This window comes from Eurosta solidaginis, chromosome 1, assembly GCF_040869045.1.
Source record: "Eurosta solidaginis isolate ZX-2024a chromosome 1, ASM4086904v1, whole genome shotgun sequence".
NCBI classification, from domain to species: Eukaryota; Metazoa; Arthropoda; class Insecta; order Diptera; family Tephritidae; genus Eurosta; species Eurosta solidaginis.
The window spans coordinates 73,769,834-73,797,621 of record NC_090319.1 but is presented as its reverse complement, the minus strand read 5'-3'; the positions used below and the strand labels follow the sequence as shown (position 1 = coordinate 73,797,621).

Sequence of the window (27,788 nt, the reverse complement as noted above, 5' to 3'; positions counted from 1 at the left end):
TCTGCAAGGCAGATTAGTTTTCACTGAGAGCTTTTCATGGCAGAAATACACTCGGAGCGCTTGCCAAACACTGCCGAGGGGCGACCCCGCTTAGACAAATTTTCTTCTAATTTAAAAACCTTATTTCTAAAATTTTGATGTTGCTTTGCCCGGGGTGCGAACTCAGGGCATACAGCAACTCATCTGCCTTGCCTAAAACTATTTAATGGTTTTAGAAGTAGTATAAAAAAGCTTTAAATAAGCAGTAAATTTTGCTAGGTTTAAAAAATAAACTAAATTTTTTTAACGTGTATGCATCAGCAAAAGGTATACACCTACCGCTTATGATGACTGAAACGTCATCTGCATACACAGTGAGTTTGACTGGTCCTTTGTCGAACCGCCTAGGTAATTGGTTGGTGATCAGCGTACACACCGTTGTTGATAGTACCCCACCCTGCGGCGTTCCTCTGTTTACAGATTTTGTGGTCTCGCATAGAGCCCATTGCGACGTGACGATTCTGCAGTCTAACATGGAGCTAATCTTATTTGTTAACGCCGGTTGTACTTCAATCGAGTTGAAACTGCCCATGATTGCTTGTTTCGAAACATTGTTGAAAGCCACGGCAATGTCCAGATAAAACGCCTAGGGCATACTTCTGGTGTTCCAGGGCTTTCTCTATATTTGTGATAACCCTATACAATCTAGTATCGGCTGACTTAGCCTTGGTGTAAGCATGTTGTGCTGAAGAGAATAATTCTCCATATTTGATTTTATACACACATCTAATAACCGCTCTGGACCTTTTGAGCAGAAAAGATGTAAATAACAGGCCTGTAGCCTTTTGGGTGCAGGTGACTAGTTTTTTCCCGCTTTCGGTACTCGAGCTGTGGTTCAGTTCTAAGATTATTCTTAGCCATCCTGCTATCGTTCCACCCGCCATCTGCAACATAGCAGGAAATATCCCATCTGCACCCAGCGATATGAGCTTGGCGAACGTTTTTATCGCCCACTTTTATTCGTCGATGCTCCAGTTATCAGTGTCGGCAGAGTTGCCAGAACTCGAGACAGCGATTAAAGTATGTCTCAGAAAACTGCTAATATTCGCCAAGAGTACAGAGTTATTCTATAAGTCCTGGAAACCCGATTGGGGTTCTGTTGTTTGGTCGTCAAACTCTGGTCGTCAAATTCAATGTGGGAAGACCAGTTCGTTTGTGAAGACAATAACTTAAGCAAGAGTTTGGTTGTACTCAAATGGGTTACACAAGACAAGGGGGGTCTATGTAAATTGTGATATATTTTTTTAATCAAGCATATTGCAAGTCATTTTGAACTGACATTCAATATATGGTGATTCCTAACTATAGACAGTTTTCTTTGAAATTGGGCAAACCTCATGGGCTCAACTTATATCATTTTATTTTATTAAAGTTCATACAGCCTAATACTGTTACAAATATGTACTACGTAATTGAGCATTTGCACAAATAACAACAACAGCTGGAAATCAAAAAAGAAATTCAAACATCAATGTTATTTACTTGTGAATGTGCCCCGAAAAGCAATTACATTTAAGGAAGGGATGAACATAGCGAGTCACAACAAAGAGCTTGTTAATAAGACATAATTTCAAGGGCACTTAGTACACAGCAATAATCAAATATTTGAAATCAGGCATGCTTAACCAACGAAACGATATCATTTCGTTACGATAATCAACGTTAATAAACGAAACGAAGTCATTTCGTTTCGTTTATTAACGTTAAGATCGTCAAATTAACGAAATGATTTCGTTTCGTTTTCTGCCATATCAAAACGAAAGCAAATCGTTTATGTTGATTATTAATTTCAAACTATGCTGGCAAAGCTGATTGATGGCGGAGTCATTAAAGGTGAAAGCATTAGCCAAGCTGATTGCAACTTTTCTCATGAATTTTGACAGTACAAACATTTCTCAGAGTATTTTTGACATTACCACCAACGAATTACACAAACAAATTACATAGAGTTTGTGTGTGTATGTGCGCTCGTTGTTGCCACCTTACGGCTTCACCATGGCTATAGCATTGCCAGCACAATTCAAACATAAAGTATCACGTTTTTGTTAACGTTTTTAACGTTAACGAAAGCTTTTCGTTTCGGTTAAAAACGAGATACAATTTATCTTGATAATTTTTTTATCGATAATATTTCGAAGTGTTTCAACGGAAACGGTGGAAATTTTTTGATAAACGATTAGCTTAACGTTAAGGTGCATCCCTGTTTGAAATGATGCGATATACGGCATAAGCGATATCTACCGCCATCTGTTAGTCAAACTGATGAAGCTATGTCGGAGATAATATACTGATTAACAAGTTACACATGGGTTACTTACCTACTTAAAACACAGGTGGTTGTTTTTAATAGCGTTTCATCCGAATTTTCCAAAAATGTCCTGTGTATTGAGAATTTTCCGAAACAAATTATTCTAAAAAAATAGAATAAAGCAGTTCAGAGTTTTGTGCATTTGATATAGGAAACGTTGCTATAGCAAATATAAGCTACGGATAGTTAGTCATTTTTTTATTTTGAGTTTTTCCTTTTCATATTTTGTTTTGTATTGACAGTTACTGATTTGCTATTCAGAGTTGAAATAAATAACTACGGTTTTTAATTTTGCAATGACGTAGCAAATGCATAGCCGTATAATTTTTTGGCGTTTTGTGTAAAAATACTACACCAGTTTGCAAATTTGCAAGAGTTCATGCTACTCCACGACTTGATACAATTTCAATGTGTTCTCAATAAAATCACAATAATTTTTTCTGCTACGTGGCGCTACAAATTAGAAAAAGTGCAACTAAAGTTCAGTGCTTCCAATAAAACTTTAGAATCTTCCTTAAAATACGGAAAATTTGAACTCAAATTCAGAATTACCATTTGGAAATTCGGAAACTGCAATTGAATCTCAACAATTTTATTGTAAATATTCAGAAAGATATAATTCAAGTTCAGAAAGTTGTAATTCAAATTCAGAATTTTAATTTCAAATCCAGAGTTTTCATCTTAACTCAGAAAATTTCAATTCAAGCTCAGAATTTTTATTTTAAATTTAAAACATTGCAACATAAGTTTTAAAAATTGCATTTCAAAGTGTAATTTATGTTCAGAATTCTCATTTCAAATTCACAATTTATTCATTCAATTCAAGTTAAGAATTTCCCTTTCAAATTCATAATATAGGAATAAAAATCAGAACAACACATTTTAAGTGAATTTCAGCTTCGGAAACTGTATTTTTCATAAAATTTTATTTTCATTTTAAATATAGAATAATCACAATACAATTTCATAAAACTATAATACAAACTCAGAATTTCCAATTCATGTTTAGAAAGTTATTATTCAAAAAATTACAAATACACCTTTGCAGTTTTAGTTAAACACTTCAAAAAGTTAAAATTGAAGTTCGAAAGTTGCAGTTTAAGTTCAGAAAAATACAGTTGAAGCCCAAAAAATTTAAATTGAAGTTCGGAATTTCTTTTTGTAGTTCCGAATATTACAACTGAAGTTCAGAAAATTAGAATCAAAGTTCAACTGAAAATTGATTGATTGTAATTATCTGAACTGCAGTTGTAATTTTCTGAACTTAAATTGAAAATTCTAAACTTGGATTGTAACTTTCTGAACTTCAATTGCAACTTCTTGAAACAAAACTGAAAAAGGTTTGGGAAATTACGTTTCAAGTTCAGAATTTCTATTTCGTTTTCACAAAATTAAAACTTCAACCTCAGAAAGTAACAGTTCATGTTCAGAAAATTAAATTTCAAATTTAGAGTCGGTAAAAGTTGCACAGCTGTTACCTGATGCCTGTCTTAGATTGATGTCGATGTACCGACCAATGAATGGATGTCACATAATTAGACTGAATGAGTCCATAGAGGAAACGCTCTTAATTTGTTTCAAAAACGTGATTTTACAGCATAAATTCAATACGTTTTGAGATGAGATAGGCAGTTGATTAAAAACAGATCTAAGACATTGCGTTTTTCAATAAAATGCGAATACAAGGCATTTCTAACTCAATCTCTAAGATAGGGAGTCCTTTCGAAAATTTTCCAGATGAGGTTTCCTTAAAATAAATTCAGAAACAGTTTGTTTTCGAGCCAGCGGCGGAAGTAGCGTGGTATTCCGCTCAAGCTACATACAACTACTACACAAAAACGAATCCTTCAGCTGTAGAGGCAATAATTTCAAAGTACAGAGGTGTGAGAATGTGATACGCGAATAAGCAAGACGACCACAGAAGTTGACAAATTAGGGACTCCTTCGCATTTTCAGGCTATGACAGCGGCGTGAAAGCATTGTATGATGATAAGTTTGATTTTAAATTGCTATAAAAAACAGTCTGAGAAACTTCCCCATACTATGGTACTCATCCAGGGGCGCTTCAGACGAATTGTAATGCTGTCACCGACATTCTGTAAACCATTTTTCGTCAACTGGATTATAGTCCATCAACCTTTCCTCTTAACAACAACAAGTTATCTATCAAAACTCCACAGCGACACGAATAGTGAAACTACAGCAGTTTTAACTGATGACTTATAACTTTACGGCAATGTGTAGTATGCACGCAAAAGATCTTTCGCTCTTCGAAGTAATGGGCTGCCGAGCTAATGCAACGTCTAAACAACAGCCGCAAAGTAGGCTGGCTACCATTCAATAATCTCTTACAAACTACCTCGATAACCAAACGTTCATCAATTGAGACTGAAGTGCCCCAAAAAGGTGATGCGAGTCCGGGTCATAGTGGTGTACCTGGGAGCTGTGTTCCTTATAAACTAGCGAGGAAACACACTGAACAGCCTGTGTTAATTCAGTTAGAACACATCGCTCCTTCTTCTGCCATATGCTATTATTGAGGGCATTATGTGCTACATTTGACGGGCATATTAGGTAAGTTTTTTTTTTTACGTATATAGAGGAGAAAGGTCGCTTATTGATATCTCAATGGCCCAAATGGCAAATAGATGTCACAGTAGAGACACAAACCTTTTAGGTCATAGTGTATAACGCATATAAATTTAAAGTGGAGAATAGTGGTACTAATTTTGTGCGCAACAATTTCACAAGTGTAGATAAAGTTATGCACTTAGCATATAAATGTTAAAAAGCAAAGCTTATATTAATCTGAGAACGTTTTGGAAAAGACTCTGTTTGACAACTTTTAGTAATTTATTTAATAATTTGGGAAAAATTTAAGCAACGTGACATCAGGACGGACAAGGCGACAGCTGTTTCGATTATACCTTGTAAATCTCTTCAAAGCCTTTTCTCCCAGGAGTGGGAGTCGAACCCGCACTCCTAAGATAGTTGAAATGGTTACAAACGCATTCAGCTACGTCATGCCTTAGTCTTTGTAAAAATTTTTCTAATAGCCTTCTTTTGCATATATTCTTCTACACATCACATAAATCGTATGTAAATTATGTGTTGAAGTTATGCATGTTTGTAAGGCGGTTTCAGAGAAACTTGGTATTGTTGCTATTTTTGCTCTATTTATAGAACTACAACGAATTAACCAAATGTTGTCTGTTCGTATAAGTTAATCGGGGATTAAAAAAAAAAAAAATAAATGTAAGGCGCGATAACCTCCGAAGAGATCTAAGGCCGAGCTTCTCTTCAAATTTGCGTAGTGCTCCTTGATTTTCCCTACAAATTGGCCGGACGGGACCTACATGATTTTATGCCGACTCCTAACGGCATCTGCAAGGCAGATGAGTTTTCACTGAGAGCTTTTCATGACAGAAATATACCCGGAGCGCTTGCCAAACACTGCCGAGGGGCGACCCCGCTTAGAAAAATTTTTTTATTTCTAAAATTTTTGATGTTGCCTTGCCCGGGGTTTGAACCCAGGGCATCCGGTGTGGTAGGCGGCGCACGCTACCATCACACCATGGTGGTCGCCCATATTATAAAATTGCCCATATTGCAGTGGGATTGCCCATACTATAAAATTAAAAATTGCTTGAAATAAATGTTTCCATACATTTAAAGCAATACGGGCAATCCCCGATTAACTCATACGGACTTTTAGTACATTTTTGAAAAAATTCAGTCGAAGATATTACAATAGCCACCAACATTTAAGATTTTAAACTCATGAGCAACTTGTTATTTAAGGAGTGGTGACATAAGATCAACAGCCATAATGCCACTTTAAATAGCCACAAGGTCAATATCACCCTTGACTATATGAAATGGTCTTAAGGTAAATTTTTAAATGGATAAAATGCACACGATATTGACATTATGTCCATTCTGTTTTTGCGAAATGACCATAAGGTCAACTCAAATTTTTGCACGTTTTGAAAGAGGCCTACATTTTCATTACGTCAAATTAAAAAAAAAAACGTCATAAAACTTATTGATCTTATGGCCATTTAAAGTGATAATTAGGCCGAAATTGACTTATCTACATTTGAAGTGATCATAAGGCCAATTGACCTTATGGTCGTTGACCTTATGCCATCACACCGCCATTTAACATGTCCTCTACCACATACTTTTCTATCTGCAGCCCATTCGAAAGCTTGGAGTAAATATCGCTTTTGCCTTAACTTAAACTCAAAATATTTACGCTCGACTATGAGTAACTTAAAAAAAAACTTTTATTAATAATTTTTTTTCTTTTAACTCAATCTTTTCTTGCAGTGTAGAAATATGTAAAGGCATATGATTTGCAACAATTTGGTAGAGTTTTACGTAGATGAGAAACAAAATCTTTATTTAATTTTAAATGCTTGAGAAATCATAGAGGTAGTAAGTACACTGTAAAAAAAAAAAAAACTAAATAAAGCTTAATAGCAACTACTTAAAAAAGGAAACCAAAGTAAAACAAAACGAACTACAGCAAACGTGCGATTAGTGGTTTTATAATTTATGGTGCAAATAACTCCATTTATCTAATAACTGTGAGATAACCATAAATCAAGACGATAGTAGGAAATAGGAAACGTTAATAGAGAAACAAAAGAAATTACGAAAAAATAAATAACGGGTGGAAAAGACTGCCTTCACTCTGCAGAGGCAAGCGTGTGTGGGACACCTTGAAGCGCATGCAAGCAAAGAGGCAACAACAACAATAAGGCTTACGCTTGAAGGTGTTTAAGAATTTAAGACAAAACAAAAGGAACCAAGAACGCATATAAAGAATCAGCAGTAAGAACGTAAGAACACTTAAGCACTTGTGTTGAAAAAAAGTGTTGAACATTTGACAAATAAAAAAAAAAACTTTGTCTGCAGGCAAAGCTTTGATTGTACGCGATTGCAGGAACCTAAAACAAGTGAAAAAAAAATAAAAAATTTGGAGTGCAAAATTTTCACAAAACCAACGAAGCGTGGGAAAGTAGGAAAGCTTCAACACTTTCTACACAAATAAGTGACAAATACAAAAAAAAAAAAGGCATTATTAAATTTACATTTAAACTCGCGCGTGTAAAAATAAAAACAAGACAAATTTAAAAATAATCCATAACAACACATTGCATTCAATTTTACACCACCACCCCCCAGCAGCACTTCGTATCGCATGTCAACGCCGCTGTTGCCCTTTTCAATGATGTGGCACGAACAGCAATATCAATATCAGCAGGATTCGCTGCGTCGTTTCCGACGTCCGCGTTCATTTTTGACACGTTTTTGGCCTTTGGCTATTTTTGTGTTGTTTCAATTGCTTTTGGCTAGCGATAATGTGGCTGCTATCGATTTGAGTCGGCTCTATGGGCATATGGCGAATAATGTGCAGAAGAGAAGCGGTAAGTTGAGATACTATTATTATTCCTTAACGATATATGTATATAAATTGCACGTAATACATAGGTACATATTTTTAAATTATATTTGTGTTATGACTCAGACAAGGGTATGTGTTTTAGGTTGGGCATATATTAAACTCAGGCTGACATATAAGTAGAACGTACATTTTTATAAGTGAAGAATGCGTCAATAGTGTGGAATTTTAGTGTTTCTTAAAACAATTACTCTCGAAGAACCCATGCTGGGGACTCGCTGCGAAAGGTAAATCCACCAATAGCGGATGTCTGCAATTTACCCCTCATTTTGTATTGTAAATTTTTCTACTTTGTAGATAACTGATTACAACGAAACGATTATTCTCTATCCCTTCTAAAATTTGTTTTGCAAGCAAATCTTTTTGGAGTTCTTCCAACTTAAATGCGATTTTCCGAACACCACGGCCTTTAAAAGAGGAACTTTATGGCTGAGGAATGAAAAATGACAATGCAGAGAAGACAACATCAAAACCGCGTTGTACCCAATCCACACACGGGAAGAGCTTATTCAAAATTATTTCAATATTCATCAATAGATGATCTAAAGCTTCCAGCAATTGAATTTGCAACACACCTTCTCTAGAAGTTTTACAATACCAGGTTTATTTTGTACAAAGCGGTGATAAAAAGCGATAAAGGGGACTCCTGTTAGAGCTTACGCAAAACAATTGAAGTACAAAGTTCAAGAGTTGCCAAGACTGGGGATTTTCTGTATAACAGCTCGCATTTTGTTTATGTTGTTGTTATGATAGTTTGAGACAAATACGCACATTTTGAAGGAGCAACATAGCTAATCCGGCTGATGGAGGAGGAGCGATATATTAAGGTAATAGGGACGTTGGCGGATAATAAAAAGATCACTAAATGCAGAAACTTTACTGATGGTTGATGCTTAAAGCAATCAGTGTAATGAATAACGTTGTGTCGGCTAACGGATCCCCAAAAAATCATTAGAATGGTGGGCAATTGGCTGATATCTAGTTAACGTTGAGCACCTTGGTTGTATCGGTGGAGACGGAGAGATTGGTAACATTGGCGTTCTAAGTCTCTTCACACACTAAAACAGTTGTTTACTGCAGTCTTCAGCAGCATTAAATATCGTGTGTTCAACAGGGCCGAAAGTGGTCTGCCCTGAAGAGATTTCATCCTCTCTATCTTCTTTGAAATAAAAATCTGAGTACTCAAATATAAATCATGATAAAAGATGTCGAGGGAATTTGCGAGACGTCTGTATTGAGCTAACGATGGGGTACTCTTTTAGTTTGGTATATTGGAAGTATTGAGTTCTGGTCTGGGGGCAGCACTACACCCTACTCTCTTCAGCCAAGAAGGTGGCAAAGGTGGTTATTCCATCCAGTGCAATCAAATGGAACTTTTTTGAAATCAAATATAACTGTTTTCAAATCAAATGAAACTTCTTCGAAATCATATCAAATTTTTTCAAATCACATTGAACTTTTTTTAAATTTCATTTCGTTTTTTTTTTAAACTTTTTTCAACTCAAATGACACTTCTTTGAAATCATATAAAATTTTTTTCAAATCATATGAAACTTTTTTTTATTAAATTATACTTTTTTCAAATCAAACCAAACTTTTTTTAAACCAAATGAAATTTTTTTCAACACAAATGATTAGCAATGGAAGGAATAACCAATTGGCACTAAACAACACGCTGAATCTGTTCCTCCTCGACACAATTGATCCAAGCCTTAATGGAAACCGTCTTTCGGGAGGTTATCGCCGCTGTTTATTAAGCCGTGCTTGAGCTTCTATTATGCGCGGCAATTTACGGGCATATTATGTGTAACGCATCGAGTGATATTTTCTAGTGCAAACCAGAATTCGTATAATATAAGAGCATTCACTCAACTCAGTGAGTGGCAGTAAACCTGATTACCTTTGTGAAATTTTTGGTATTATATAGAGGTGAATGTGAATGCCAGTGCCTGCGACGCAAAGAGTCACGACGTCATACATAATATCACCCTCAATGTTCATCGTTTTGCCTCATCATCAATGTTCATCATTATGCCTCATATTGTACAACTTTTTCCTGAAAATTAGGAAATGGCTCTATAAGCCATCTTGAAAAGCCTCTACTGGAAGCTTTTGAGCTCCTAAGTGTTCCATCCACCACTAAAGATTTGCCCTACCCCAGGGGGCTTTCATGGGGCTAGAGAAGTAAGAAACACTATTGTTATTTTGAATAACACTGCTGCCATTGAAGGTTATTCAATCAGAACTCCCACCACCTTATAAACATACAAGAAAAGACACTCCTAACTAATATAAAAACGAAAAGCTGCCACGAACTATTGTTTATTGAATTTATCAGCTGCCAATTTATTATTTGAACACCTGATGCTTTGTAGTTCGCTCATCTACTTCTAATGTTTGTTTAAAATAAAAAACAAATGCAAACAACAACGAATTTTCTCTGCACTTCATTGTCTAACTTTTCTGCAAAAAAAAACCTATAGCAGGGGCATTCCATAGTGACAGGTGAGACATTTTGAGTCGACTTTGATTGGAAAAAAAAAAAATAATAATAATAATACTTGGCCTGATTTACCTCTGAGAAGATTTGGGCTGAACTTCTCCTCCTATTTGCTCATCTTTCTTTTTATACTCAGTTGAGCAGAGCTCACGGAGTATATTAACTTTGGATAACGGTTGGTTGTACAGGTATAAAGGAATCGAGATAGATATAGACTTCCATATATCAAAATCATCAGGATCGAAAAAAATTTGATTGAGCCATGTCCGTCCGTCCGTCTGCCCGTTAACACCATAACTTGAGTAAATTTTGAGGTATCTTGATGAAATTTGGTATGTAGATTCCTGAGCACTCATCTCAGATCGCCATTTAAAATGAACAACATCGGACTATAACCTCGCCCACTTTTTCGATATCGAAAATTTGCGAAGTGCGATAATTCATTACCAAAGACGGATAAAGCGATGAAACTTGGTAGGTGAGTTGAACTTATGACGAAGAATAGAAAATTAGTAAAATTTTAGACAATGGGCGTGGCACCGCCCACTTTTAAAAGAAGTTAATTTAAAATTTTGCAAGCTGTAATTTGGCAGACGTTGAAGATATCATGATGAAATTTGGCAGCAACGTTACCCCTATTACTGTATGTATGCTTAATAAAAATTAGCAAAATCGGAGAACGACCACGCCCAATTTAAAAAAAAAAATTTTTAAGTCAAATTTTAACAAACAATTTAATATCTTTACAGTATATAAGTAAATTATGTCAACATTCAACTCCAGTAATGATATGGTGCAACAAAATGCAAAAATAAAAGAAAATTTCAAAATGGGCGTGGCTCCGCCCTTTTTCATTTAATTTGTCTAGGATACTTTTAATGCCATAAGTCGAACAAACATTTACCAATCCTTATGAAATTTGGTAGGGGCTTAGATTCTGGAACGATAACTTATTTCTGTGAAAAAGGGCGACATCGGTTCAAGCCGCGCCCAGTTTTTATAAATAGTCGACCGTCTGACCTTCCTCTCGGCCGTTAACACGATAAATAAATTAGCTGTATCCAACAGATGATGTTATGGGTCACCCTGCTCCACATTTTGGTCGATATCTGGAAAACGCCTTCACATATACAACTACCACCACTCCCTTTTAAAAGCCTCATTAATACCTTTAATTTGATACCAATATCGTACAAACACATTCTAGAGCCACCCCTGGTCCATTTTTATGGCGATATCTCGAAAAGGCGTCCACCTATAGAACTAAGCCCCACGCCCTTTTGAAATACTCATTAACACCTTTCGTTTGATACCCATATTGTACAAACGCAATTTAGAGTCACCCCTGGTCCACCTTTATGGCGATATCTCGAAAAGGTGTTCACCTATAGAACTAAGGCCCACTCCCTTTTAAAATGTTCATTAACCCCTTTCATTTGATACCCATATCGTACAAACAAATTCTAGGGTCACCCCTGGTCCACCTTTATGGCGATATCTCGAAAAGGCGTCCACCTATAGAACTAAGCCACACGCCCTTTTAAAATACTCATTAACACCTTTCATTTGATACCCATATCGTACAAACAAATTCTAGATTCAACCCTGATCCACCTTTATGGCGATATCCCTAAATGGCGTCCACCTATAGAACTATGGCCCACTCCCTCATAAAATACTCTTTAATACCTTTCGTTTCATACACATGTCATGCAAACACATTCCAGGGTTACCCTAGGTTCATTTTCCTACATGGTTATTTTCCCTTATGTTGTCACCATAGCTCTCAACTGAGTATGTAATGTTCGGTTACACCCGAACTTAACCTTCCTTACTTGTTTACTTTGCCCAAAAATTGGTGGGACCTACCAACATTATTATACCGACTCCGAATTGCAACTGCAAGGCAGATGAATTTACACTGCGAAGTTTTTCATGGGAGAAATACATTCGGAGTGTTTGCCAAACCTCTGCTGAAGGGCGACCCCTTTTACAAAAACTTGTTTCTCGTTCAAGGAAAGTTGTTTTCTAAATTTTGATGTTAATTTGTCCGGCATCGGAGCGCAGAACCTTCGATGTAGTAAGGCCAACACGGCTGCCCGACTTTGAATCAAACTTTAAGTAAATTGTTTTAATTAGTAACTACGAAAACTCAATTGGTAGGATGCGTATTACCATTTTCTAAGAGTGACAGGTGGGACGTGTGTAATTGGCTGATTCCACTTTCCAATTTCAGACGAACTATAAAAATTTATTCTAAATTGGCTATACCGTATGATCTAATGAGGCGCTAAGATCCAATTTCTACCTTAATATAACTTGTATAACAAAGCAAATGTAAGAGCTCATTAAGCTTGTGATGGGTGGGATAGGTTACATTGAAACCACATAATGTGTGTATAAATGTTAGCTGACTGCTCCGCTGTTGTTGTTGTTGTTGTTGTATTAACGATAAAGACGCTCCCCGCAGGCTTTCAGGAGTGTGTCTATATAGATAGTTCTTTACCGGATATAGATACGGTACGTTCCGGTAACAAAGCACCATTAAGATCTTAGCCCGGCCATCTCGGGAACAATTAATATGACCACATTAAACGTTTTAGACCATCCCGCCCTCTTCACCCACTAGTTCCCTGAGGAACTTGGGGTCGCCAGAGCCTCGCCTGCTAAATATTTGTAAAAGTATTCCCCTTGAGGTAAAGTTGATAGCTGGGTTGCGGAAGCTTTGAAGCTATAAAGCTTTGCATTGCGCTTATCAACTGCTCCGCTGAGAATATGTATTTATTCTTTGATAAATCGAAACAAGTCCAAGTTCGGGTGAAGCCGCACATTATATACCCAGCTGTGCACTTGAAACGCTGTTCTTGTTTGCTTTGTGTGGTTTATAGTGTTATAAGGCTGTGCAATAATATAGACATATATAGTTCTATTGTGAACTCTTTTTTGTTCAAGAGAAGCCGACAGGATACAGTCGCTACCACTAATGAACTTTAGCGGGTAATAGTGCAGTTTAACAGTTATAGCTATGAAAAAATTTGTTATGCCAAATTTCGTTGGGTGCGGGATATTTTTGTTCGACTTATGTCATTAAAATTATTTTGGAAAGTGTAACAAAAACAAAAAACAAAAAAAAAAAAAAAACAGGCGGGTCACGTCCATTTTCAAAATTTGTTTAAGTTTAGTTCTTAGCTCAATCACAACACTACTGAGGTAGGATATCAGTAAAATGTAGTTAAATACCATAGAGTTATTGCAAACTTTGTTAAGGTTAGACCTTTAGGAAAAGTGGGCGTGGTCTTTAAACGATTTTGATTATTTTCACACAGTCTTTATAATTTTGCAAGGATAGTGTCTCTACCAAATTGCAATGTAAAATTTTTAATCGTTTTTGATTTAAGGCTTGTTAAACTTCCAATTTTTTTCTTCTAAATGTGGTTGATGCCACGCCCATATTTGAAAACTTTTTTGGAATTTATGTTTTGCGCCAATCCACCTAGCAAATTTCATTAGCTTGACGGTATTCGTTTTTGAATTATATCATTTTTTCCATTTTTATAAATTTTCGATATCGATTTTGAATAACAATCTATTCTGGATCGAGATAAGCCTGTATACCAAATTTTTTCAAGATATAACGGACATGGCTTAATCAAAATTTTTTTCGCTACTGTTGATTTTGATATATGAAAGTCTAATCTATCTCGATACCTTTATAACTTTACAAGCAACCGTTATCCAATCAAAGTTATAATACCCTGTGTTCAATTACAGCTGGGTATAAAAAAATTTAAAAATAGCATTACTAAGGGATAAGTATATCCGCTTCACATTTTTCCCGGAAAAAAAGAAAAGCATTTCATTCCAGTTTCATCTACTTGGTACTGTTTTTGGCGGAGTGACCCAGCAGCTAAAACAAACAAGAGGGAAAGAAAAAAGCTTCTTTAATGTTCTACCTAATGAAGCATTACAGATTTTTACTTTGTTATTATGTTACGCTTCGCGTGGTTTTTTGCCATTTTGCTAGTAATTTGTGTGTCTTTTGTGTGAAATAAAAGAACTTTATATTCTTTTGTTTTCTTATTTTCTTCGAAATGAAAAATTCGATTGCTAACATTTGGATGAAAATAGCATTGGTAAGATTGACGGGTGTTTGTTTGTGACTTTACTTTGTTGTGAGTTTCTTTGTTTTATTTTCGTCAATTTTGGTTTAAGTTGAAAATTCTCGTATTGTTGGCTGTTGATTTATATTTATATTATTCTTAAATTCGATAAAATAACATAACTTCATTGATTCGGAGAGACTGGTAGGAGTTTGGTTACAATACACTGAACGTATTTGAGTTTTACAAACTCGATTGTTATACTCAGCTGAGCAGAGCTAACAGAGTATATTAACTTTGTTCGCATAATGGTAATCCGTAACGACATAAACTAATCGAGATAGACTTCTATATATCACAATGATCTGGGCGAAAAAAGAAATTCATTTAGACATGTCCGTCCGTAAACACGAGAACTTGAGTACATTTTGAGGTATCTTGATGAAATTTGGTGTGTAGGTTTCCGGGCGCTCATCTCAGATCGCTATTTAAAATGAACGAAATCGGACCACAATCACGCCCACTTTTTCGATATCGAAAATTTCGAAAACGGAAAAAGTGCGATAACTCATTACCAAAGACGAAAAAAGCGAAAAAAAAAAATTTTTTTAAAGTCAAATTTTAACAAAAACTTTAATATCTTTACAGTATATAAGTAAATTATGTCAACATTCAATTCCAGTAATGATATGGTGCAACAAAATTCAAAAATAAAAGAAAATTTCAAAATGGGCGTGGCTCCGCCCTTTTTCATTTAATTCGTCTAGAATACTTTTAAGGCCATAAGTCGAACATAAATTTACCAATCCTTGTCAAATTTGGTAGGGAGATAGATTCTATGACGATAACTGTTTTCTGTGAAAATGGGCGAAATCGGTTGAAGCCACGCCCAGTTTTTATACACAGTCGACCGTCTGTCCTTCCGCTCGGCCGTTAACACGATAACTTGCGCAATAAAGGATATATCTTAACTAAACTTAGTTCACGTACTTATCTGAAGTCACTTTATCTTGGTATAAAATATGGCCCACTTTTTCGATATCAAAAATTACGAAAAAAGAAAAAAATGCCATAATTCTGTACCAAATATGAAAAAAGAAATGAAACATGGCAATTGTATTAGTTTATTGACGCAAAATATAACTTTAGAAACAATTTTGTAAAATGGGTCGATATCTCGAAAACGCCTTCACATATACAACTAAGGGCCACTCCCTTTTAAAACCCTCATTAATACCCTTAATTTGATACACATATCGTACGTAGCGGCCACCGTGGTGTGATGGTAGCGTGCTCCGCCTACCACACCGTATGCCCTGGGTTCGCACCCCGGACAAAGCAACATCAAAAATTTTAGAAATAAGGTTTTTAAATTAGAAGAAAATTTTTCTAAGCGGGGTCGCCCCTCGGCAGTGTTTGGCAAGCGCTCCGGGTGTATTTCTGCCATGAAAAGCTCTCAGTGAAAACTCATCCGCCTTGCAGATGCCGTTCGGAGTCGGCATAAAACATATAGGTCCCGTCCGGCCAATTTGTAGGGAAAATCAAGAGGAGCACGACGCAAATTGGAAGAGAAGCTCGGCCTTAGATCTCTTCGGAGGTTATCGCGCCTTACATTTATTTTTTTTTTTATTTATCGTACAAACAAATTCTAGAGTCACCCCTGGTCCACCTTTATGGCGATATCCTGAAATTGCGTCCACCTATAAAACTATGGCGCACTCCCTTTTAAAATACCCTTTATTACCTTCCATTTGAAACCCATGTCATACAAACACATTCCAGGGTTACCCTAGGTTCATTTTGCTAAATGGTGATTTTCCCATATTTTGTCTCCAAAGCTCTCAGCTGAGTATGTAATGTTCGGTTACACCCGAACTTAGCCTTGGGTCTACCACGTTATCCCCAAAATCAAAATCCCCAAAACAAAATCCCCAAATCAAAATCCCCAAAATCAAAATCCCCATTTTATGTGTGAAATAAATTCAAATTAGGTTTAAAAACGTCTGCGCTTATAAAAAATAACCCTGGGCTACGCCATGCCAAGTCCGGGTGTGTGGTATAACCGTGGCTACCGCCACGGTGATGTTCTTCTGCGTAGGATACGCTTCTTTTAGCTAGTTCGAATTAGAGCGACTAGCAGTCTTTATATGGATAAGTAAAAATATGTATCTACGAAAAACGTGAATATATAGTTATACATACATAAATATGAATGAAAGAGGAAAGAGATATTACTATTTTTTACACGGTCATGATGTTTATCATAGCACTAGGATTTTGTGTTTGGGGATTGTGATTTTGGGGATTTTGTGTTTGGGTATTTTTTTTTGGGGATTTTGTTAGTTTAATTCACAAATACCCTAACCAACAAATTTTGGAAACTGCATTTTTCAGATACTTTGGAATGACTTTAGCTTACAGTGAATGTTTAAATAAAATAAGGCAATTCACAAGGTCTCCTACATGGTGGAATCACAAGGTTAAGTTAATAAGAAATCAGAGATCTGCTTTGAGTACTAATAAAATTAGTGCACTTAATCATGAGCCAAAAAATTGTGTCTAAATGTGTACTTAGTCAAGTACAGACAAATACTATGAGTGATTATCAAATAAAATAGAAAATACATACGAGTGCCTCGTAACACATATGTCTCATACATATATGACATTGTTGAGTATAAACTGATGTCATAGTCGCTTTAATTCAGTAGCACGTTGATTTCGTGTGTAATACACTGTATACTTCGTTTATCATCGGTTTTACTTTGGCGCTGTATTCAGTTTAGTTTCGTGTACATCGTTGTGTTGCTAGCGTCAGAAGACTGATATGACTTTATTCATTTTATTGCACTGTTAATCTTACTTATTCCAATTAGTGTTTTCGTATAACATAGTTGACTTTGTACTGAACCGCTTCGTGGCTTATGAACGGTTGTTCATATTACGAAGCATGACTATATAAATGTGAAAGAATGTGGTAGAGGTTTACGCCGATCACTTTATCGGCGGCGGCGGCGTAAGCTCTATTATATACCGGCGGCGGCGGCGTGGGCGGCGCGCCGGCATACGCCGGTTGTCTTACTTTAAAGAGCTTGATTTTTTTCTATTTAAAAAAATAATATTTAAGAAAGGATTTGTTTGTATGTATTTAAGGAAATCAACGTGTTGGCCATTTCGGAAAGATCCGGGTGTTTTGCCTCAAGATCTCGCACACTTCGAATCTAACCCCGGTCTTTGGAGTTGGTACTGCTGCTTCTGCTGAAGAGAAATAGAGATACATAAAATGGTCACGCTTTTATCTGTATATCTCGTACAAAGCGTAGTTTCACCGGGGGTTAACTCCTAATAATCGTCGCGAACACAATTTCTTTAAATCATTTGTGGCTGTTTGACGGGCACGCACAAAGGTGACGTACGATTGCTATCATTGTGAATTCATACAAGTGGCGAATGTTTGAAAAAAATGTTCACAATAGTGAACAGCCTGGATCACCTGTTAAATCGCTGTTCGATTATTTAAATAATTTGCTCAATAGTGTTTTTCAAACATTTTTGTAGGGGATTTCTATATTCCTTTTTTGACAAATTTTAAAATGTTAGCTTAAATGGTTGCTCATATTTTATCTATTAACAACATTTTAACAAATTAATATTAATTTTAAGTCTCATTTTCTGTGGATACATTTGACACAAAAGTTGATTTGAAACTCAAATAGGCAATTCATGGCACTTCAATTTCTTAACAGCGAGCATAAAAACAAACCTTTCTCCTATTCTCTGACCATTCGCGACAGCCGTTCTCCCTTTCAGCAATGGAGGAATAGAGAGATTTTTCACTTGTATGAATTCACAATGGTTGCTATTAATGGCCTATTAATACTCATGACTCTCGTGGCACAGGGCGAATCCAGTTTTTTCGAGCTACAATCCCCGATGATTAAGAGCTACAATTCCCGATGTGCGAACAGTAGCAATCCAGACCACCAGTCGCTACCACGCCTCCTGACCTTCACACCATATGCCAGCACAAAAGCTATAGTACTACGACTTCGAAATCATATGTACCTTCATCGACGTCGGTTTCCTAGAAGCACTAGGTGCAGCTCCGAAGACTTTCTAACGGATGTTTTTGTCGCTGCCGAGCTACACCAGAGAAACACCTTGGAACGTTAGGGAGTGACTATTTGGACAAGGATGCCGCCCTCGAAATCATAAGCAATCTAAGTGGATGTCATTGCGTAACTCATGGGTGAAAATCGTATAATCCTCGGCGCATCTACATAATTAAAGTTTTACAAGGATTCTGGATACAATTTTTAAAATGTAGACCAAAGTTTGCAGACGTTTGTGTTCACAACATTTGTCTCAATAGTCTTCGTTAAATCAAAACGATATTTTGGAATGGATGACCGCGTAGCTTCAGTTCTCAGACTCTCCACTACATTGGGGTAGTAGCACACACGGTCGTTAGTTCGACTATCTTGGGAAAGCTTTTGCTTCACCACTTTGAGTGTTCTTGCACTTGAAGTATAAAGCCTCACCTGGTAACTATATGATCCTACGTATTCACATTTGTAAAAGGAGCCATAACGTGTAGGTGATATTTAAACTTGGTTGACAGGCTATAATCAATGTGATTTACTCCAAAGTACTAGTTTTGGATAGGGCAGCCAACTTTAGGAAATGTCAAAACGGGAGACTTAGGTGTTGAAGGATGAAGTGTGAAAATCAGAATTGACATTTCAGACGCTTTATATATAGTTTCGCAAATAAACAACAGATGTTTGAATGTAAAAGCAAGTGAGGCGTTTATCGGCGGCGTATATCTCTAGTTAGTGGATATAAATGCTTGATATTCTTTGTTTGCATACGCACTAATACTAATTTTTTGGTTAGTCCACTAATAACCTTAAAAGATGAATGATTGCAGTTCACCGGTAGGGATGTATTTTCAACGGTCAGAAGAGGGTAAATTGTTACCCGCTTTGAAACAAAAGGAGTCAAAAAAAAATTTAAGTAAAACGGTTTTATTGAAAACAATACTTACATTAAGTAATAATAGTACTAAAACCTAGAAAATAATTGGTAGGTCTTAGGTACTAGTCATCAAACTCCTCATCAATCTAGGGCGTTGATTATACAATTAAATAAAAGCGTTGGACGCGTCAAATTTCTGTTGAGAATCGTATATAAGACCAACTGAGCCATAATCAGGTTATGCTACGAATCACATTTTTAGAAAGTTCACGCACCCAGCGCGCCTTGTTGGACGGCCATAACCGTTTAAACGGTTAAGCGCCAATTAAGTAAGTAAGAAACGCTTTTATTTAATTATCTGAGCAACGTCCTAGATTGGTGAGGAGTGTGATGACTAGTACCTAGGACCTACCAATTATTTTCTAGATTTTAGTATTATTATTACTTAATGTAAGTATTTTTTCCAATAAAATCGTTTAACTTAAAATTTGTTTTTTAATTATTTTATTTTTAAGTTTTTTTCAAGTTTTTAGTCTTTATTTAATTGTCTATTATTTCTCATTCTATTTAGTTCATTAGTGACTCATTATTAAAAGGACTCTTTCCCGACAATTTGTTACAATCTAAGTCCTCAATACATAATCCTTCCACAGGTTTGACTCGACTCGGCGCCACGTATGTTTGTGCCTCCTCGAACTCGAAAGTATTTTGATGTCACTTTTACCGGACTCTTGATCCTTGCCGCACCTAGCGAAATGTTTTTTTCATAAAGCGCTCTATTTTAATTTTTTTCTAATATCTCGATCCTTGAGCCACCTGAATTGAATTGAATATGTCGCTTTCTATTCATGCATATGATATGTGTTCCAAATATGAGCCAAATCGGACCACAAATACGATTTTTTTTAATATTTCGATCCTTGCGCCACCTATCGGAGTTTTTTTTAAATCTTATTAATGCATTGTCATCGGGTTCTGAACTATATTCTAAGTTTCAAGCTTGTAGCTTATCGGGAAGTTACTTAAATATTAATTACAAAATTGGTAAACAAGGGCCGGCCGTCCGCCACACAGGGTCAATCCAAAATAAACCTTTTAAAAATACTGTTCCTATCTCTCTCAATCGTTAATGCTGCATGTGCTTGTTTCTATATTATTAATTTAGTTTTACCCTCAGTTGATGATATTTCTGCTGTAGCTGAACAGGTCGACTCTTGACGAGCCACTGCCCATCAATGACAACATAAACCAGCTCAAATTGATCTATTTAATTAATCAATTAGGCTTAGCTCCAACCTTGACACTTTTTGCAACAGAAAGCCAATTTTCTTTTTTGGTACGCACAAATCAATCAAAAAATTAATGAAAATTTTGTAAAACTAAATTATATAAATCATTAATTAATCAATATTTATTATCATACTTTTTGTTGAAGTAAAGATGACACCGTTTGACGTCGTAACTGGCCCTTAAGTGCATAAATTTGTGTGCGTAAATAATTGAATATCATTCTCATTAATATTGTATTAAAACAGGGACTGACGTCAAATGTCGCCAATGTGAAATGGGCTGAAATCAATACGCTGGGTTATTTACATAAGGTCATTTTACTCAGCAAAGAACACACCGCCGCACATATTAAAGTAAACGTCAAGGTCAATTGAAAACTTAATGTGCTAAGTAATACAAAACAAACCCAATAACAACAACCCAATAATAAATGAGGTGAAAATTATAATGTAGCGTATATACGGGCACGGCCGTATCCTGCTCAATATTAACGACTCCCGCACCTTGTCAAAAACGGACTACATATGTCCAAGGAAAGTCTTCGACACAAACTACACAATTCTCTTCCCTACAAGGAAACATTGGAAAGATGGGGGGATCACTCAAATATTCGACATCTCGGTCTTCACGGATGGTTCTAAAATGGCAGGCGTAGTGAGAGCGGGAGTATTTGCGACTGTCCCGCCCACGTCCTTATGTATGCCGCTTCCCGACTCGGCAAGCGTGTTTCAAGCTGAGATTTTCGCTATCCAAGCGGCGTGTAAAGCGTTAATGGATATCAATGGTAACGGAACAGGGTGGCCATTTTCTCCGATATCCAGGCGGCTCTTGGGGCCCTCGGGTCAGAGGCGATATCATCAAACCTGGTTGGGCAGTGTAGGGAGAGCGCCATGATTCTGGCGAGCCGGCAAATCGTTACCCTTATATGGGTGCCGGGGCATCGAAACATACAGGGTAACGAGATGGCGGATGAGCTGGCACGGCGTGGAGCGCCTCTTGATGTCTCAGGATCGAAGGAGGCCCTTGCACCCCTGGGACTCATTGGGACATCCTGTCGCAGCTGCAAGCGTCCGAAGGCGGAGGAAACGGTTGATCATCTGCTGTGCGAATGCCCAGCATACTGTCGAAGCAGAATAAAGTTTCTTGGAAAGCCCTTTTTCGAAAGCCTCCCAGAATTCAATGATGTTAGGCCGGGAGGGCTTCTCAAATTTATAAATTCTACGGGATGAATATAGGGGGACGGGTTTTCCCTGAGGCGCGTGAAAATGTTTGTTAGTCTTCTTACAACACCCTTTCATTGGTTAACTCACGAGTTTGTGGTATCAAAACGGCGCATGAGCGCTAATTGGAATCAACTGGGACTCGGCACTCCAACCAACCAACAAACCAACCATAATGTAGCAAAGGTATATAGGAATACCTAAATGAATAAAAGATGTGGCTGGGTAGATGCACTAAAGTTAAGAGAGTAATATTTTACGAAATTGGTATTGTTGGATGTAGTACGTACATAACTACAGCAGCGAATAGAAAAGTAACAGTTGCAATTTTGAACAAATTTGGTTAGTCAAATGCTTACTTTTTTATTTTTGGTATTTTGAGAAAATAGATCTATAAACTTTTGTAACTGAAACTTTGTAAATTAATCTCAAAAAATTTTCGAAAAAACCGAAAATTCGAGAAAAATTTACGAATATTTCGAAATTTTTATTTGGAGTTTTCAGAATTTTTATGGATATACAGTTTTTTAGCTCAATAAGGTTTAGTGCGACAACGTATAAGTTAGAGGTTCCTCAAATTTAGTATTGATTTTTGAAATTTTTTCCTGAAAATTTTGTAAATTTTCGTCGAAAAAACTCGAAAATTCGAGAGAAATTTTCGAATATTTTGCAATTTTTATTTGGAGCTTTCACAATTTTTATAGGTATGCAGTTTTGTAGCCAATAATTTTAGTTCGACAACGTACAAGTAAGACGTCCCTCAAAATTAGTATAGATTTTTGAAATTTTTTCCTGAAAAGTATTGTAAATTTTCGTCGAAAAAACTCGAAAACAGAATAATATTTTACGGAAAATTGCTGTTATTGAATGTACTATCTACAAATCTACAGCAGCGAATAGAAAACTAGCATTTGCAATTTGATCAAATTTCGTCAGTAAAATTTTTTTTGTAATTACGTATTGAAATTATGTAAATCAACCTTAAAAAGGTTTTCGAAAAATAATGTTCGAAATTTTTTTAAACCTTTTTTGAGTATGTATTGCACAAGCCATGAAGTTTGGAGAGAGAATATTATCGAAGTTGGTCTTCACCAGAGAATGATGACAGCGGTAATAGTCTAGACTCAGGGATGCGATGTCCAAGGATCGAAGAATCCGGTGTTGGTTGTACCTAAGAGGAGAGGAGGTGTTATTAGTAAAATGAACTACTAACTATTTATAAAGACTAGCTACATATAGCGAGGGGCTTCTTACAGGTAGTATGAGGAGTGATACTATGCAAATGGCGCCTTGAAAAACAGCCCATCTTAACTGTGTGGAATGCTTGCGCTTTCATCTCTCTCAAACAACAGGGGAGAGCGGTTAAACAATGCCAACGTGAATAAAAGCACTCTCCCATTTAAGAGAAATGTAAACTCAATAAATTGGATCTGGCATGGCATTCTAGAAGGGTAGTACGGGAGTCCACCACGCCACAGGCATAGGAACGTGTTCGCCGCACACACGAGGAAAACGCTCGTGCATGACCTTTTTTCTGAATAAAAGGGAAGGCAAATCCCTTGTTATTTAGACGGAAATTGTGCAAAATTGGGGACGACCTATCTGACTACGCACACGTGGCTAACCCTCTCCAACCCAAAAAGATAATCACTTGGCAGTCACCACAGCAGCTGGAAGCCACTGAACTCACCTACGAGAATGTATAAGTTGAACGTCTTGTGCATTGCCGCCTATGTACCGAAGACTTCTAACCTTTCATGAATGGGGCTTAACAATAATCTTATCCCATTCCTAATATCCAAATAATCGGCTGTATAAGATATGAAATATATAGTGAATAAATGTACATTGGAGTGGTCTTAAAAATATGAATTTAAGAAACTAAATGATTTGAAATTTGTGTTTCACCCCACCTTTTTCGACAATTCATTATTCTGTGTTTCCATAGCCATTACTGGAAGAAGAATTGAAATATTGTAAAGAAAGTACTTATTCTTATTTTTTATAAGTATGAATATTTCTAGTAAAATTGACCAAAATTATTTAATTTTATTTATTTAATACTTTGCACACAGAGTATATTAACTTTGATTGGATAACGGTTGGTTGTACAGGTATAAAGGAATCGAGATAGATATAGACTTCCATATATCAAAATCATCAGTATCGAAAAAAAAAATTGATTGAGCCATATCGGTCCGTCCGTCCGTCTGTCCGCCTGTCCGTTAACACGATAACTTGAGTAAATTTTGAGGTATCTTGATGAAATTTGGTATGTGGGTTCCTGGGCACTCATCTTCAATTATTCATCTTCTTCATCATTCATTTAAAATGAACGATATCGGACTATAACCACGCCCACTTTTTCGATACGAAAATTTCGAAAAACCGAAAAAATGCGATAATTCATTACCAAAGACGGCTAAAGCGATGAAACTTGGTAGGTGGATTCACGTTATGACGCAGAATAGAAAATTAGTAATATTTTGGCCAACGGGCGTGGCACCGCTCACTTTTAAAAGAAGGTAATTTAAAAGTTTTGCAAGCTGTAATTTGGCAGTCGTTGAAGATATCATGATGGAATTTGGCAGGAAAGTTACTACTATTACTATATATATGCTAAATAAAAATTAGCAAAATCGGATGAAGAACATGCCCACTTAAAAAAATTTTTTTTTTTAAGTCAAATTTTAACAAAAAATTTTATATCTTTACAGTATATAAGTAAATTATGTCAACATTCAACTCCTGTAATTATATGGTGCAACAAAATACAAAAATAAAAGAAAATTTCAAAATGGGCGTGGCTCCGCCCTTTTTCATTTAATGTATCTAGAATACTTTTAATACCATAAGTCGAGCAAAAATTTACCGATCCTTGTGAAATTTGGTAGGGGCATAGACTCTATGACGATAACTGTTTTTTGTGAAAATGGGCGAAGTCGGTTGAAGCCATCCCAGTTTTTATAGATATCTCGAAAAGACGTCCACCTATAGAACTAAGGCCCACTCCCTTGGTAAATAGTCATTAACACCTTTCATTTGATACCCATATCGTACAAGCACATTCTAGAGTCACCCCTGGTCCACCTTTATGGCGATATCCCTAAATGGCGTCCACCTATAGAACTGAGGCCAACTCTCTTCTAAAATACTCATTAACACCTTTCATTTGATACCCATATCGTACAAACAGATTCTAGAGTCACCCCTGATCCACCTTTATGGCGATATCCCGAAATGACGTCCATCTATAGAACTGTGGCCTACTCCATTTTAAAATACTCTTTAATACCTTCCATTTGATACCCATGTCATACAAACACATTCCAGGGTTACCCTAGGTTCATTTTCCTACATGGTGATTTGCCCTTATTTTGTCTCCAAAGCTCTCAGCTGAGTATGTAATGATCGGTTACACCCGAACTTAGCCTTCCTTACTTGTTTAAATTAGAAAAAAATGTTAAGTGTTATCAAAATCCTCATTAAGCGTTGCTGAACAAGGCAAGGAAGCCAATTTCGCGCGTAACTATTTCCAACAACGTCCTTATATTTATTGTATAATAAAAATCCATTTATTATTTATTATAAGATTTGACTTTAGACCAGTGGTCATTAAAATTAAAACTGTGGCTCTGTTAGTAAGATTAAAATCATCGTAGTGGTAGTGGTTTAGTTGTTGATAAAAAAGCAATGAGTTAGGGCGTTGCGTTTAACGAAATCTTATGCATTATGAGTAGATTGCACGTATTTTTAAGGAGAACGGCAGATCAAGCGACACTGGCGCATCTGACATCAAAGAGTAGCCAAGTTCCAACTTTTATCACAAGCAAAACTTAAGAAGAAGAATTCGACATTTGCTTTGGATAAGTATGCTTTCAAACTCAGCAAGTGAAATTATTTTTCCCACTCGTTGGTTTTAAAATTTTTCACAGTTTTAAATTATATAAATGGAAGGCACTAAATATGTTAGCAAATATGTATTTTTCTTGTATTGTGAGAATATTTATAACAATGCTTTGTGAAATTTTGTATATGAATGGGCAAGGCGAAATAAACTTCAATTGCTAAGTCTGAAGTGCCTTTATATTTACAAACGCAACATCTCGCGTGATTGTGGCGATTTTACTGGCATGCAAAATATTGCTTTGAACGCATCTATATCAAAAATTTGATTGTGGCTCGGCCATGAAGCTCGAATTGGCGCAAAACGCGCCATGGAGTGATTTAAAGTTTATTATTTGAATAAATGGAAGAAATGAGTATGGAAATATCGAAGGATTTTGAGTTTCATTTAATTGTTATAAATACGCTTTAGGGGAGAAATAGCATGTTAACAACTTTTTATAAGGTTTTATCGGGCATGACTCGAAAATTACAAAAAACCCGACTCTGAGCATTTTCAATGGCAATGTGCCACGCCTTAACCTGAAGTTATCTGCCCAAGACTTTGGAAATTAATTACCTACATACAAAGGAATAATTTGAGGGGGCGGTACAGCGTTTTTATAAACTCTTATTTTTTTCATACAAAATATGTCCAGTCTAATGTAAGCGATTTTTAAGATAAATAAAAAACATGTAGGTAGTTTGTGTGAGAATGCAAAGTTTCACGTTTTTTGTTGTCTGCATGAAATAGCTATGACAATGAATCACTTGTGTTAACAATATATAATGTAAACGTAAGTATTTTATGAAATTTGAGGCTTCCAGCTGTTGAAATGGTGTAGAACTTGCGAAGAGTTTCTTATATGAAAATTAGTTGTAGGGGACATATGCTATATACATATACCACCGACCTTTATGATTTTTTCAAACAACAATATCTGCTATTTACGTAAGATTTGCTGAAATGTCAAGCTTTTAACTGTTCAAATGGGACAGAAATTACGAAAAGTTTCTTATCTGAACAATCGGTTGTAGGGGATATATACTATATATACCACCGATCTATACCATTTTTTCAAACAACAATGAATGCTCTATACGTAAGCATTCGGTGAAATTCGAAGCCTCTAGCTAAAATGGGGCTGTAATTTCGAAAACTTCCTAACTGAGCAATCGGTTGTGGGGGATATATGCTATATATACGACCGGTCTCATCCCAATATGTGCAATATGTGCAATATACGGAAGCATATGGTGCAGTTTGAAGCTCCAATCTGATAAATTGAGGAAGAAATGCCAAAAATTCTTTTTTCTAAAAAAATGGTTGTATGGGGGATATATGTTATAGTGGTCCCATTCGGCCGGTTCCGACAATGCCTAATCGGACACCTAAATACACCTGCTCACCAAATTTTATTAAGATATCTCAAAAATTTAGGGACTAGTTTGCACACAAAAAGACAGACGGACCTGTCTAAATCAACTCAGCTTTTTTTCATCCTGATCATTTCTTTATACTTATTAGTGGGTCTATATATTTTCCTTTAAGGACTTAAAATTTAAAGTTTCGTGACAAAGTTAATATACCATTTCATTTTCATGGAAGGGCTAAATAGATTATATGAGCTCCAGAAAAAAGTTCGAAATTTTCGTATAATTTTCTCGAATTTTCGAACTTTTTCGAAAAAGTTGCCGAGACTGGCTTGCGTCGTTTCAGTTACAAATCGAAAATAAGAAAAAGAAGAAATTAAGTGACAGAATGTAAGCAATATTACCACTGCTATTTTTATGCTCGCTGCTGTACTTATTGACACATATAGTTAATGCAACCAGGCTGGGCAGACGTGGCGTGTTTTTTTTAAGTTTTTATAAGCGCTGACAATTTGCAGAAATTTGATACTTTTACGCTGGAAAATATTTCCATTAACTGCTCACCTTTACGATGAACCTTTTTGGAATTGTTGATTCTAATGATGAATAACAAAAAATGTTTGCT

The 27,788-nt window shown here is 36.2% G+C and overlaps 1 protein-coding gene across 2 annotated transcripts in view; it reads left to right on the top strand.

Moving 5' to 3' along the window:
• Window positions 1-27,788, top strand: part of LOC137235079 (IDLSRF-like peptide) — a 354,667-nt gene that overhangs the window by 43,924 nt on the left and 282,955 nt on the right. For both annotated transcript variants that reach the window (XM_067758292.1, XM_067758291.1), the window contains exon 2: window positions 6,680-7,782. In XM_067758292.1, coding sequence (XP_067614393.1) covers window positions 7,557-7,782 — 226 coding nt within the window. In that variant the 5' untranslated portion in view covers window positions 6,680-7,556. The remainder of the gene's footprint in view (window positions 1-6,679; window positions 7,783-27,788) is intronic.